The following is a 14,729-nucleotide window of genomic DNA, read 5'->3' as shown; positions in this document are numbered from 1 at the left end:
CCCCTTTACTCACGGAGCGCCCAGGGGGAGGGGCCCTGACCACCTCAGCCTTGTCCAGCACAGACCAGGATGAGGCCTGGGACTGCCCTTCATGTCGCTGTTTCCCCCCCTCCCGCCCCCGCACCTCCATGCACCCTCGCTTGTGTCCCTCCCGGGGGCGCCGATGGCGGGTACAGGAGGACGCCCCACTCACCCTCTGGTAGTACATGTGGGCCAGGACCCCCGCCACCAGCTCAACGAGGAAGATCACCAGCAACAGGCAGAAATACTAGGGGCGAGGAGAGAAGGCTGGGTCAGGACCTCGGTGGCAAACATTCCCCAAAGCAGTGGGGGACCCCCCCATCGCTCACACCCATCCTCTTCCTTCCCGGCAGCTCTGGACACACCTGCCTCTCCTGGTTGTTGGCCTGGAGTTTCCCCCTCACACCTGCACACACTGGCCTGCTGTCAGTCCACGAATCTGTCCACCCAGCCAATGTTTATTAAGCACCTACTGTATGCCAGGTATCAATTATTACCCTCAATTATTGGTGAGGGAGAGAGAGAAGTGATTACAATACTGTCTCCTAAGTGCTAATATAGGGCTAGCCCTGGAAGCTTTGGGAGGCTCTGGGTTGGGGAGGGCAGTCGGAGAGGGCTTCCTGGAGGGGGTAGCAGCCGAATGGCACTTCTAAGGATGAGATGCCAGGTGAGGGAGGAGGGATGAGCCTGCTAGACAGAGGGGAGAGGAGGCAGGAAGCCTGGAGGGTGCTGAAGTTCAGGGAGGGGGAGGGCAGGCAAGGCTGGGCATGGAGAGGCTGACTGGGCAGCAGCCCCAAGGCTGGGAACCAGCAAAGGCAGAGACCTGGGAAGGCACCGCAGTGTCTCATCCAGCCCTTTAGGGCCCTGCAGGGGGCTCTAAATTCCCCTCACTGCGCTCTGCAAGCTCTCAGCGCTGCTGGCTGATTCCTGGCTGTGCACTGGGCCAGCCTCCCACCCCCAGCTGGTGTCACTGCGCAGCCATCCTGGGGTGGTCTTGCAGGAGCCAAAGGGTGGGAAATGCATGCCAGGCCCATGTGGCTGGGAGGGGGCAGGAGAGGGGGCTGAGAGAGGAGGCGGAAGAGGCCAAGGGAGGGAGGAGGAAAGTGGGGGGGGGGGCGCTGTTGCCTGAAGATGGCCTCTCCCCCTGAGCACTGGCTGGCATTGCCCACAGCTTGGCCAGCCCAAGGTCACTGGGGTCACTGGATTCTGGGGAGGAGTCAGCCTGGGGCGAGCTCCAGCTCCAGGGCTCATCAGGTAGGAAAGGTGAGGCATGTGGGGGCCAGGGTCGGGGTACAGGTGGGAAGGAGACATGTGGGCAGGGGCTCGGGCTCTGTGCTGATGGAGTCCGCTGGCCTGCAGGCCTGACCTGCCCTCCTTCCAGCCCACACAGGACCCTGCATGCAGACACATGTGCCCTCGGTGGCGGGAGGGCACCAGCTGTGCAGCGGGAGGGCAGTGCTGGCCGCCTTCCTTCTGCAGGGGGCCCGGTGCCTCTCCATCAAGCAGGAGGGTGGCCCTGACGATGCGGCAGTGCAGTGCCATGCTGTTCCCGGGACATCACTGCTGCAGTTGCTCTTGAAGCCAGGCTGCGGGGAGGGTGCATGGGAAGGGAGGGGAACCCAGCTGCATCCCTGATGGGCTGACAGGTAAATGAGTACCTGCCAGCCCCTCAAAACCATCCCAAGGCATCAAGCTGGCATCAACCCGGCTAACCAACCTGCTGGGGTTGTCAGGAGAGGAAGAGCACTTCTGAGAGTCTCTGGTTCTCCCTCCCACCCAGGAGCTCCCACCTTTGCCAGGGAGTGAGGCTGAGGCTCCGGGGGATGGAGGGCAGGGTGCCAGGGTGCTCGATGGGCACGGGCACTGGCTCCAGGCAGCAGCTTGCTTGGTGGGCGGTGGGGGTGGGGGGATGCAGGTGTGTGACTCACCTGTGTGGGGGAGGCCCTGAATCAGCGGCAGTGACAGTCCCCGGGAGACAGGGGAAGGGTCACGCTCACTGGGACCTTCCCACACTGGGATCCTTCTGTACTGGTTCCCTGGCGGCCTGGCTTCTGGAGCTGGCTGGCTGGCTGGAGCCTGGGCACTGGGGACGGGCTGGTGGGGTCCTGCCATGGGGGGCCGTGAGCCCTAACATGCCTCGGTCTGCCACTCCGCCTTCCACTCTAGCAAGCCTCCCTGGGTCCACCCAAATCCCCTCGGCACTCCCACAGCTCAGGGGCTGTCACACTGCCAAGCCTCCCACCATGCATGGGCAGGCCCCGTGGCAAAGACGGTCTGGCCTAAATGTCACCAGCGCCAAGGCTGAGACACTGATTTACACTTTCCCGTCAGGTCCTAAGGCTGATGCTGGAACCTGATTTGCATACATGCCCCTATGCATTATGGGAGACACGATAAATAAGAGCCGAAGAAGGTTATCTGGTTCCTGAGAAGCCTGAACTTCATGGACAGAAGCAGGTGAGGGGTTTCACCCTGTACCTGCCTCGGAGGGCACCTTTGTGGCAGGCAGTTGCTTAGCCCCTCTCAAGGGAGGAACAGTGACACCTACACGGCTTCAGCTGAGGGCAGCCTAGGGCTGCTGCTGGCCGGCTGTGCCCTGAGGTCCCCAGGTGGGCCCCTGGGGAGGAGTGGGCCTCAATGCCTGTATAGTGGCTGTCCAGTGGTTGTCCCTAGGAAGCACGAAGAAGAAGTTTCTGGAGTACAGTTTGCCCCCTTTACCCTTTAAATTTGGTTTGGCTTCAGTTTGGAACTATTTTTTTTTTTTTTTGTCTTTTTGGGGCTGTACCCACAGCATATGGAGCTTCCCAGGCTAGGGGTCCAATCAGAGCTGTAGCTGCCGAACTATGCCAGAGCCATGGCCACAGCAATGTGGGATCTGAGCCGTGTCTGTCACCTACACCACAGCTCACGGCAATGCTGGATCCTTAACCCACTGAGCAAGGTCAGGGATTGAACCCACATCCTCATGAATACTAGTTGTTAACAGCTGAGCACGATGGGAACTCCGGGTTTGAAATTACTAAACAAAATCAGCAAAAGTTTCTCAGATGCTCTGTAACTTGGAGAAGTCGTATTTCTGCCTAAGTCAGACATCCTGGACGGTGAGTCCACTATTCCCAAGGGGCCTCAGAATTCCCGGTCTGCAGCTTAGGGGGTGATAACCCAACTCAGGGGGCGCCACCTTCTCAGGAGCAGAGGAGAGGCAGGGTTTCTATGGTGGAGCAATGGAGGCCTCCCTTTCCACAACACCCCCCAAAAAAATCAGCCCCCCAAAGTCAGTGCCCCATCCGCCTGGGCAGCCCCCTGGCTCACACAGTGGGTGCTTCCTGACACCAGCTCGCTTGTGCCAGCATTCCCACACCACTCCCAGTCACCCTGGGAGCATGGTTTTGCTCAGCACCCTGCCGTGTGGGCACCAGCATCAGCCGTACTTTATCCATGAGGACATGGGCATGGAGAGGCTACAGCTTGGCCAAGGTCACATGGCCAGCGCATGGCTGAGTCTGGAACTGAACCCAGGGATCCTGGCTGCAGAGCCTGTGCTTACTTGCTGGGCACCCCCAGTGGCTGGCAGGTGGGTGGATAGGCTGGTGGGGCTGGCGGGACGTGGCGGGGGCACGGTTTGATGCATGGGGGGTGTCAGGAGAGCAAGGGGAGAATGTGAAGACGGCAATGAGAGGCAGAGGGGAAATCCAGGCACAGGAGGGTCTCTCTCCGGCCCCCACTCAGCCCACAGCCCTCCGTGTCAGCAGAGCAGGCCGGGCGCGGCCCCTCCTGGGCAGACGGCCCGGCTGCTTGACGCCTGGGCCAGGTTCCCAGCCGTGGCTCTAAAGCCCACGTCTGTCCCCTTTGCTGTACTCAGCCCAGCCTGATCCTCTCGCAGTGGAGTCTCTGCCGGCCCCGCCTGGGTTCGCTGCCCCAACCACATCTGTGTTGTGCAGCTGTGAGCCGTCAAGTCCAAGCTCAGGCAAGGCCTCCACAAAGCCCTTGCTCAGCAAGAAGGTCCAGACCTCGACTCGTGGCCACACCTCACTTCTGAGCCCCGTCTGACGCATGCCTGTCCCGCTCTGGGGAAGCTGTGGACACTCTGATGGCCGTCTGCCCTCCTGCTCTAACCTGCACCCTGTCCTGTCCCTGAGCACCGCGGAGAGAAGTGAACCCCACACAACCCCTCCCCGCCCCGCCATCTGCCCTGCCCCCAGTCCTTCCAGAATCGACTGCCTGAATCTTGTTCTGATAGAAACCAGTAATGCGAATTCCAAAGAACACTCTCGTAGCCACTGCCCCCAGGCCCCTCTGTGACAACTGTCACCTCCAAACATGCCAAGCTGGACCCCAAACGTGGAAGGGACCGGCCTGGCAAGCACAGAACAAGACCCAAACATTCTTCTCTCCCCTTGTACCATCCATCAAAGGTGGTTTTTTTTTTTTTTTTTCCTCCTTTAATTCTTTAATAGAACAGTTTGAACCAAAAGCAGAGTTGGATATTTTCTAAAGCTATAGATCCAAAATGAAGCTGGAACAGCCCAGGACTCTCTGAACCAAACTGACACTTTCCTTAATGAGAGGCTCTGCGGGAACCTTCCTCATCGCGACATAAGATGATTAATCCGCAGGCAGGTCTTCAGATGGACAAGCTGAGCCCCAAACAGTTTCTGGGGCGGACTGACTGGTGCCCACAAGACTGGGCAGCTCAGCGCCAGCTGGTGCCACCCTGGAGATAGGTTCAAAGAACTTTATACGACGAGACTTTTGGAATTTCTTATGGGACTGATTCTGCCACAAAAAAGGGAGTTGTCCTCTGTCTCATCTGCATCCGCACGAGTAGGGATGGCAACCAAGCCGCAGCTGGAACTCGGCTCGGTGTGCAGGCAGTGGGGTTGGGGTGGAGGCACCCAGTCTACCCTCAGGGCATCCGTGAAACAGGAGGGTCACGGTGCAGCCGAGGTTAAGCCACGGGGAGAGGCCCATCATGGTCATGGGAGGTCAGGAGCTCCGAATGGCAGAAGCCAAAGAGGCTGAACTAGAAAAGATGGAGCCAGCTGTTTAAGTGACAGTGACCTCAGGGCACATTATTTTCTGGTAATTAACCGCCAGCTGGCTGGAGGAGGTCAGGGTGCAGGGGTGCAGCTACCCCCCCCCATTAGTGCAGAGAAGAGAGGGCGAGGATTTTGGAGGCTCAAGCCATTCTAGTAACAAGATGTCACTGTTGGAGAACGAAAGTGGCCGCTACCCTCCTGGCCTCAGCCCGGGGCTCCCAGCCCAGGTGGTCCAGCCGCAGCGACTCCACCTGAGGGTGGCTTTCCAGGGCGCTAAGGGTGCTCTGGTCTGATGCTAAGACCCAGTTCTGCCCTAAGGGTCTGGGAGCAGAGAAGGGACGGGGCAGGGGGAGTGGAGAGCTGATCCACCGAGGAGGGAAATTAGAAGAGGGTTGGGAAGGAGCCACCTGGCCTTGGGGAGGCAGGAGGCATTCAAGGGACACATTAAGAGGATGCAGCTGAGGCCACAGCAAGCCTAGGCCAAAATGTTGGGGGTCCAAAGATCACACAGTGGGGGTCACAGGAGAACAGTTCCAGAACCACAAGCCAAGGCCAGGCGTCCAATGGATTTCAGGCTAGGACTGCTGAGGTTTTGGCTGAATGGGCGGAGAGGGGGTCCAGAGGGAACAGCAGTACCTGGCTGCAGGGATGAGACCCAGAGCCCCCTAGGGGACATGACCCAGGGGCCGGAAGCTGCTGCCGCCTGGAGGATCTGGGTCTGGGGGCGATCACCCACTGCTGCCCCTATGAGCCTCCTGCAGGGCCTGGACATCCCTGCGGGCTGACCTCTCACGGGCGCTGGAAAGAGGCGGCACAGCCCACGGGCACTTGTGCTCATGCCTGGAGCAGGTGAGATTGTGCAAAGGGCCGGGGTAGGAGGAAGCCGGTGGCAGGGACCTCAGGAGGGGGCTGGTGATGGGTCCTCAGAGGTTCTAGGACAGGGTTGGCTCCTGGGGGAAGAGGGTGCTGAGCAGAAGTCCCCCAAGCCTGGAGGTCAGGAGAGGTCCTGGGGCTCAGAGAGCTCAGGAGCTCTGACCAAACCCAAAGAGATGTGTAAACCACCCATTGGGCCCTTTATCCTTTCACCCACGTGTCTCGTATTCCTCACTCGCCTCCGAGCCAAGGCGGGGTTCAGTCCCTTCTGTGTCCCTCCTCTGCTCACCCTGCTTTGTGCCCAGCAGAGCAGGAAGCTCTGGGCATGTGCTGGAAATGTTTGTTGGGGCCAGTGAATTAGCAGCCCCATCATTACCTTGAAGCACGAGTTGTAAAGAATTGGAGAGGAGGAGGCAGGGGCTTTAGCGGCTTTAGAAACCACTTGACATAGAAGATTTGCTCCCGCAGGCAGGCAGTGATCAGTTACATCTGCCACAGCCCAGGAAAGGTGGATCTTGAGTCCAGAAGGGTGCTGGTCAGAGAGAAGACTGATCTCACGCAAGGTGCCCTGGGATGGGAGTCTGGCCTCTGGCAAGATGCTGTGTGACCCTGGGGAATCGCTCACCTTCTCTGGGCCTTCTGCATAAAAAGTGGGGCTAAGATGGGAAGAATGTCTTGGGGCTACAGCTGCAGTGGTCTGTGCAGCCTCCTCTGCCTGGCCCCCAACTTCCCTGCAGGGATATCCAGGGGAACACATCAGTTTCACCCTGTCCCTACTCACGTTACTCATCTCTGCATGGCGAGTGGGCCTCCTTGCCTCCCCTTGGAGCCAGCCCGTCCTCCAGAAGCCACGGCGCCACCACGCAGTGTGTTCAGCGATGCCCTTCTTGGGCACATGCGAATGCATCACCAGAGCCACAAGGGTAAAGCCACACGCTGGCGACAGCTTCGCTAGGGATAAAGACGACGTCTGACCGCCATCCCCGTCTCCCGGTCTTATTCTTCCACTGATTCTAAGCTCCCCTAAAACCTCAGTGTGATGTGTGGTGAGACAGAGGAGGGCGCCATGTGTCCCACGGCCAGGACTAGGACCCGGCACAAGGGTGGCATGTCCAGACAGTTGTACAGTAACTGCTCCCGTCCCGGTCCCAGCGACATAGGGCCCACAGCTCCACGACGCACGGCTACCGCCAACATCAGACAGGACCAGAGAGCACAGGCACCTCATGGAAGGGCAGGGAGGGGGCCCACCCCTGCCTGCGCCTGCGGCTCTCAGCAGGGAAAGCAGGCCACTCGTGCCCTGTGGACAGGAGCTGAGAGCAGCCCTGCTGGGCAGAGCCAAGGGGGGAAGGACATCGATCTGTCCCACCAGCCACATCCTCCCACCTGCCCTGTCAGAGAAGAACAGTCACGCCGACCACTCTTAAGCTCACCAGCTGCCTACATGGGGGCTGGGAGGGGAGCTGCTCCCTTCCAGATCCACCCTCCTCGGCTGTCAGCCCTCTCCCGGGCCGTCGCGTGCTTGTGGAATAAGATTCGTTTTCACATTAACGTAAGGAGTGACATGTTACAGAGAAGGAAAAATAAAAGTCTGTGTGGACCAGGGGCTTCCATATATTTGTTGAAGGGCTACCTGCTGTTCCGGTCACCTGCTCTAGGCTCTCTTCCCTCAAGGGGCTCAGCTATCAGGGTGCTGACGGTGCCCAGCTAGGTGACAGGGACTAGAGCATGTCCCCTCCCAGTTAACGTGGTTAAACCCAGACTCTGCTGAGGAAAGGAAGCAGGAAGCTGAAAGATGGAAAGGCAGAGGAAAATCCCCAAATAATCTCAAACAGATGCCGTTTACCAGCCATCCCTGCCCTCCTGCAACACACAGTGCAGAAACACACACAGACACACACACACACAGACGCACACACAGACACACACACACACACACAAAGATACAGGCACAGACACATACACACACTCTGTGTGCAGCCTGCTCTGAGACCTGCCTGGCCCTGCTGGGGTGGGGACACACGGGTCTCCACTGCATGGCGAGCATCCGCCCACACACACCTGAGTTGGAGATGTCCCCAACCCAGTCGAGCGCTTCTTTGGGGCACCAACAGCCAACCTCTGCACACCGCCAGTGCCCTGCAGCCTGACCTCCCCATGGGGCAGCCAGGTCACTGCCCTCAGTTCTCCCCTCTGTGCTTCCCTTTGCCCCTGGGAAGCCCACCGTGGGCCCCGAGGCACCAGGAGGGCAGCGTCCCCACCCTGTGTTGCAGGTGTCCAGGAGGGGACAGAACTGGCTGGGAAGGGGAAGGGCCTGGACTGAGCCCGGGTGACGCCCCAGGACCTCAGGCAAGTCTGCAGCTGAGGAGGGGGCGGCAGTGGAAGGGGGATCTTTGGGGTCCTGAGAGGAAGGGACCTTGTTCATCAGGCAGCTATGCCATCCTGACGCAGGAACAGCCAGTTCAGCCTGGGGCTTTGCCCGTGTGGCCACAACAGGATGCAGCTGGGAGGGGGGGCCCAGGGGGACTGCATGTGGCTCTCAAGGACAGCTCTTGGGGACACTTGTAAACTGTTCCCTGGAGACCCTGGCCAGGGCCCTCTTGTCCATTCCCTGTGCCCACTGCTCCACACCAAGCTGATGAGGGGCCCCCTTCTTCTGAAGGGGCAGAGGTGGGGTCCCCAAGCCTTGGCTGCAGGACTCATTCCTTGGATGCATGTGGGCAGTGACTCAAAGGTCAAGTGCCACCTACAGAGGGTATGAGCAGCCCGCTGGATGGCTGGGGTTGAGGGGGTGGGGCCAGCAAATAATGAGAAACCAGCCCCGGGAGGATGTGGTCAGAGCCCTGGGCACCGAGACCCAGGCACCCTCTGCACCTCCTGTCACCTGCTTCTACAGAGGCAGCGACCCAGCCCAAGACAAGGGGACCCTGAGAGTCACGGCCCTAAGAATAACTCCATTTATTTAGGCTCCTTCCCAAAGGAGCTGGTGGGGGGGGGGCTGTAGATAATTATAGCCACACTTTATGATCTTCATATAATGTGGTGACTCGTTTCCTAGGACCTAAAATACTGCCTCCTTCTCCTCACACCTCACCCCTGTAGGGAGATGGTGATACCAAGGTGGCCGGGAGCGGCCCAGTGACTTCCCAGAGGTCCTGAAGCCAGCTGGGCAGACTGCACGTCAACCTGCTTGGGGGCCACAGTCCTTACTCCAGCCCTAATTGCCCTAGTGTATCTGATGGAAGGGTCCCAACCTGGGGCGGGGGTGGGGTGGGGTTGGAGTTCCCGTTGCGGCACAGCAGAAACAAACCTGACTGGTATCCACCTTGGGGGTCCCCTCATTTTCATTTTTTTTTTCTTTTTAGGGTTGCACCTGTGGCATATGGAGGTACCCGGGCTAGAAGTCGAATTGGAGCTATAGCTGCCAGCCTACCCCACAGCCACAGCAACGCCAGATCTGAGCCACGTCTGCGACCTACACCACAGCTCACCACAACGCCGGATCCTTAACCCACTGAGCGAGGTCAGGGATCGAACCTGCAACCTCATGGATACCAGTCAGATTCATTCCCATTGAGCCATGATGGGAACTCCAGGACCCCTCATTTTCAGAAACTGGTTCTAAAATGTCCTCCTTTCAGTGCATCCCCTGAATATATAAGAAGCCCTGACAAAGACCCAGTAGAGCCTGAACCATCCATCCTAATCTTCATTTGGCTGAAGATAGAAGAGGGTTCAGAGACCGTCTCCAAAACTCTAAAAATAGCCCCTTTCTTTTGATCAGGGTGGCGTCTGTCCTGGTCATCGGCCTTCGGCTGAGACGGCCCGAATTATCCGGCGCTCTCAGGCAGCCTGCGCTAAAAGGGGAGATCTGCTGTGAATAATTTAAACCCGCTCCCTTCCCTCTGCAGACTTCCGACTCTGCGCTGGTCACCATTTTGGCCCCAGTGAAGACGGCTATTCCTGTCCCCAAAGAACCCTTCCTTCTTGGGAAAGTGCCTCTGAGGGGCTGCAGATGTGCCGGAGGACGGGCTCAGGCCGGGCCAGACACCAAGCCTGTGTGAGCTGGAGCAGCCTTGCGGTAGTTCTCAGTCCCCGTGTCGGGGGCCTCCCTCCTCCTGGTCCAGGTTGGACACACATCATTCAGATCCCAGGTCTGCCACCGTCCCCTTTCTTCTTTGCTTTTATTTATTCATTTTGGCTGTGCCCACGGCATGTAGAAGTTCTGGGGACAGGGATCAAACCTGCGCCACAGTGGTGCCAACGCCAGACCCTTAACCCTCTGAGCCACCAGGGAACTCCCCCTTTCCTCTTTAGGGACCACTTTGTATAGAACTACCCTCGCGGCATTTTTCCTTTTATCCGACTGAAGATTTCAAAAGATGTCAGACATGATGGGGGGAAAAGAAATGACAACCAGGAAGGAAACCCCGGGAACCAGAGAACACTTTTTTTTTTTTTTTTTTTTTTTTGTCTTTTTGCTATTTCTTTGGGCCGCTCCTGCGGCATATGGAGGTTCCCAGGCTAGGGGTCGAATCGGAGTTGTAGCTGACAGCCTACGCCGGAGCCACAGCAACACGGGATCCGAGCCACGTCTGCAACCTATACCACAGCTCACGGCAACGCCGGATCGTTAACCCACTGAGCAAGGGCAGGGATCGAACCCGCAACCTCATGGTTCCTAGTCAGATTTGTTAACCACTGCGCCACGACGGGAACTCCCAGAGAACACTTTTAAACTGCCCTAAGCACCCCACTTGCCTCTACCTGGGAGCCTGGGTTTTGAAATTCCTGCTGGTGTTAACCCATGAAAGGTCTTCCTGTCGTCTTCTTGGTTTAAACACTCAGGGGCTCAGTAAACCAGGGGCTGACGGGCCAGGACGCGGATCACCCGGGATCTGCCCCTTCCCTGCGTTCTGTCCTTCGGTTCTTTCCAAGGGGGGTGGGGAAAAGCAAAGGAGGAAAGTTCTAGGCTTCCAGGCTTGCTGTTAGCCCCACCCCCTGACTCCAGGATGGGTGGCTGTGTGTGTGACTGTGTCCTCATGCACGTTTCCCTGACCTCGGTCTGGCCTGTCTGGCTGGTGACGCTGGTCCCTGAGGGAGCAGCGCTGCCATGCGGGACGGAGTGAAGGTGGGCAGGAGGGCGAGGGGAGCAGAGGAGAAGGACACCCCGCACCCCCAGCCCAGCCTCCCGGCCCCGGGATGAGAAGGCCTCTTCGTCTGAGGATCCCTTGAAGCTCAGAAGGGCAGGGCAAGACGTGTGCTGGGGCCCGCAGGCCAGCCCGAGCCCCTGGTGTTCCAAAGTCCCCGCGTGGTCCCTGCACCCTGGGACACAGGCGGGCCTCTGATCAGGTGGCCGTCAGGCTGTGACTGGGGTCGGGGGAGTGCTGAAGGCGGGTGTCCTTAGTGGCTCAGCCTGATGGCGGGACAGGTCTGGTGAAGGTGAAAGAGGCGGGGGGCTGAGGGGACGCTGGGAGCTCCAAGAGCTGCCACTCATGGACCCGCCGTTCTCCTCTGTCTCCGAGATGCCAAAGGGAAGAGGGTTTGTGATGAGACAGGTCTCCAAAAAGGCCCCTAATGCTGAGTACTCCTATTAGTGCCCGAGTGTCCCCCACTCTCCCCCAGGGTCCTGCAGCCCCTTGAGGGAGTGTTGGACTCGACGGCCCCCAAATTCCTTTCCAGCCTGGACGGGCTCTGACCGAGCGCATGGCTGCATCCTTACTGGAATGACAGCAGGGGCTCCTAGAGTCCCAGCCCACTGCCATCTCCTGCTCATGGGTCTGGCTGGGCCCTGCGGGAGCCTCTCTTGCACCCCTGGATCTCGGAGGGCACCCGCCCTGCAAGGCGTTCCTAGACAGGAGGACAGTGTCTTGGCACAGGCCTCCACCCCACTCAGCCTCCCCTCCTTCTGCCTCCATCATCCTCGGCCTCCCCAGGTGATGCGGGTTTTTGGAGGGGATACCAACAGGGCGGAATCCACAGCACAGCCCAGCGCTCCCTGACCCCCAGGCCAGCTTCCTCCCCTGCCTGGTGGGGGTGAATGGGCCCTTCTGGAGGCGGGGCTGAGCAGTGGGTGGGAGCGTGGGCCTGGGGCCTGCCCGCAAGCACAAGCAGTGCGATGGGGCTGACGGCTTAACCTCTCTGCGCCTGGCATCCTCCCCTGCAAAAAGGAAGGCTGGGGTGAGGAGTAAAGGCGTTGAGAACGGGCTGAGCACACAGAGGTCATGACTCTTGTGACCCTGCAGGGCTGTTTTAGAGGTAGGCGGCTCTCCGCGGGTGCTGCCCCCTGTGCTATAATTGAGCCCTGGTGGAACACAGGGAGCTAGTTTCCAGGCTGCAGGGGCCCACGGGCCTCAGGGCTCCCTTAGACCTGGGAGGGGGGCCTGGGGAAGAAGGAGGGCTCTCGGGGCTCTGTGGGCCAGAGGGCTCAGGCCAGGACCAGAGGCCAAGGGAAAGGCCTCACTTCCTGTGGGACCAGGGCCGAGCAGGGCAGGGTGGGGGGTCATGGATGATGCAGGGGACGTGATCTGGCAGCCCAGGTTCCAAAAGGGATGCGCCTCCCCTGTCCCCGCCACCATAGCACACCTCATCTAGCACACACTGGGCCAATCAGGGGGTCGCCAGGACGCACGCGTGGGGTCGGCTGCTGGGGATAGACTGACTCAGGGCACCCCTGACCCACAGCCAGTAGGACAGCTCACATCAGAGCCACCCTCTGGCAGCTGGTCCCTGTGGGCCTTCCCTCGCCAGCACCACCATCCGCGTGGCCCCCACATCACCCTGCATGTCCTTGGGGCAGAAGTAAGGACTTTTTCTAGGCAGGGGAGCCAACCTGCTGAGGCTGTGCAAGGCGCAGTGGATCCAGAGCTAAAAACTAGGTCACGGCTGGGGAGAGGGTTGCAGGGCTCGGCCCCTGGCTGCCTCCTCCCCCTGCTTGGACCTGCGGACCTGAAGCTGCCAAGTCAGGGGTGGGCACGGGAGCAGGGCAGGGAGGCCACAGCCCCTCCAGGCTTCTCCCCGCCTCCTGACTCCTTCCAAGTTCAACCTGATTTCTCATTGAGACTCAGGTTGAATCCGGCCCTGGGCCTTCTTTCTAAGTCCGGATATTTTGCAGCCTTCGCCGCTCACACTGGGTTTTTCTCTGAAGAGGAAATTAAGGGGGAGATGCCAGCCAGGTCCCAGGGAGCCTGCCCTGGCGACAGTGCACGGGAGGAGAGAGGGTCTGGGAGTCCCGAGCAGGACGCTGGCTTCAGCCTCTGCAAGCGCAGCCCTGACATCCTTTCCTGACACTCGGTGCCTGTGGCTGGGGGAGGGGGTCTTCCCAGCTTCCCAGGGGTCGCCCGTCCAGGGCCCTGTGGAACACCCACCTCACCCAAGAAACACCTGCCCAAACAATCTCATCTGAGTCTGATCAAGCTGCTAGATCCAACCAGCAGAACGTCACCGGGCAGGCAGCCTCACAAAGCCAGATTGGGAGACAGGAAAGGACAAAGGGCCCGATTCCTCCGACGAATAAATTGCAAGGAAAAAACAGACTGATGGGGAGTTTGGAGACTAAAAGTGACTCGGAGACAAATCAATAGACTTTTTTTTTTTTTTTTTTTTGTCTTTTTGTCTTTTCTAGGGCCGATCCCGTGGCACATGGAGGTTCCCAGGCTAGGGGTTGAATCAGAGCTGTAGCCGCCGGCCTACACCAGAGCCACAGCAACGTGGGATCTGAACCATGTCTGCAACCTACATCACAGCTCACGGCAACGCCGGATCCTTAACCCACTGAGTGAGGCTAGGGATCGAACCCGCAACCTCATGGTTCCTAGTCGGATTCGCTAACCACTGAGCCATGATGGAAACTCCTCAATCGACTTTTTATACATAGACCTAATTTAGATTCTGATTCAAATAAACCGAAAAAAAAAAAAAGAAAAAAAAGAACAGCTGATGGGTCAACTGGGGAAATTTGACATTGCCTGGTTATGTCACGATACCAAAGCATGACTGTTAATTGTTCTTCAATGAGATGAGGGTATTGCCATTACCTTTTCTTAAAAAGGATCCTTATGTTTTTGAGGTTCCTGGTGAAGTATTTACAGATGACATGACGCCCAGGCTGTTGGGGTGCGGGGGTAGAGAGCAGGGGAGGGGTGCTGGTGGACCGGACTGGCTCTGAGATGCTAGTAGTGTGTCTGGGTGGTGACATGGGGCTTCATTTTGACATTCTTTTCATTTTTGCATATTTTTGAAAATCATCATGATAAAATCTGGACAGAGAAAGAGGAGGAGGGGTGGGGTGGGGGGCAGGGAGAAGCAGAGCTGCAACCACCCCTGAGGTGTCCTCCTGGCTTAGGTCGAAAGCACCTGGAGACAAACAGCAGGCCACGCTCCAGTCTCCCTGAGGCCTCAGAGGCCAGGGCCACTGTCACTCGGTGGGGCACTCGGCAGGCAAACCTGGTTGGGGACAGGCTCTAAGAGGCTCAGGGCAGGTGGCCCACCCTCTGCCCACAGGCCGGGCAGGGTACTCACCGTGGAGAGGCAGCTCCTGTCCTCACGGATGATGGCGCCAAAGCCCAGGAAGCCAGTCACCATGACGAGGGCGCCCGCGAAGATGAGGATGTAGGCGGACGTGGCGAAGGTACTGGAGGCCAGGACGCTGAGGTAGCCGCTCTTCTCCACCAGGGTCCAGACGCCCACGGCCATGACCGCAGCGCCCCCCACCTGCAGGACACGGGATCTGAGCGCTCACTACGTACCAGGCCCTGTTTACCCATCATCTCGCTTGCAGGAATCCGTGGGAGGGGT

At 58.8% G+C, this 14,729-nt stretch overlaps 1 protein-coding gene across 4 annotated transcripts in view; it reads right to left on the bottom strand.

The window, feature by feature from the left end:
• TSPAN11 (tetraspanin 11) overlaps nucleotides 1-14,729 on the bottom strand; it is a 58,808-nt gene that overhangs the window by 11,154 nt on the left and 32,925 nt on the right. For all 4 annotated transcript variants that reach the window (XM_021092451.1, XM_021092450.1, XM_021092452.1 and 1 more), the window contains 2 exons: nucleotides 14,454-14,645; nucleotides 194-268 (listed from right to left, as the gene is read on the bottom strand). In XM_021092451.1, the coding sequence (XP_020948110.1) occupies nucleotides 194-268; nucleotides 14,454-14,645 (267 nt within the window). The remainder of the gene's footprint in view (nucleotides 1-193; nucleotides 269-14,453; nucleotides 14,646-14,729) is intronic.

This window comes from Sus scrofa, chromosome 5 (assembly GCF_000003025.6).
Source record: "Sus scrofa isolate TJ Tabasco breed Duroc chromosome 5, Sscrofa11.1, whole genome shotgun sequence".
Taxonomy (NCBI): Eukaryota; Metazoa; Chordata; class Mammalia; order Artiodactyla; family Suidae; genus Sus; species Sus scrofa.
The sequence above is the reverse complement of the archived record's forward strand: the minus strand, read 5'-3'. Positions and strand labels throughout refer to the sequence as shown.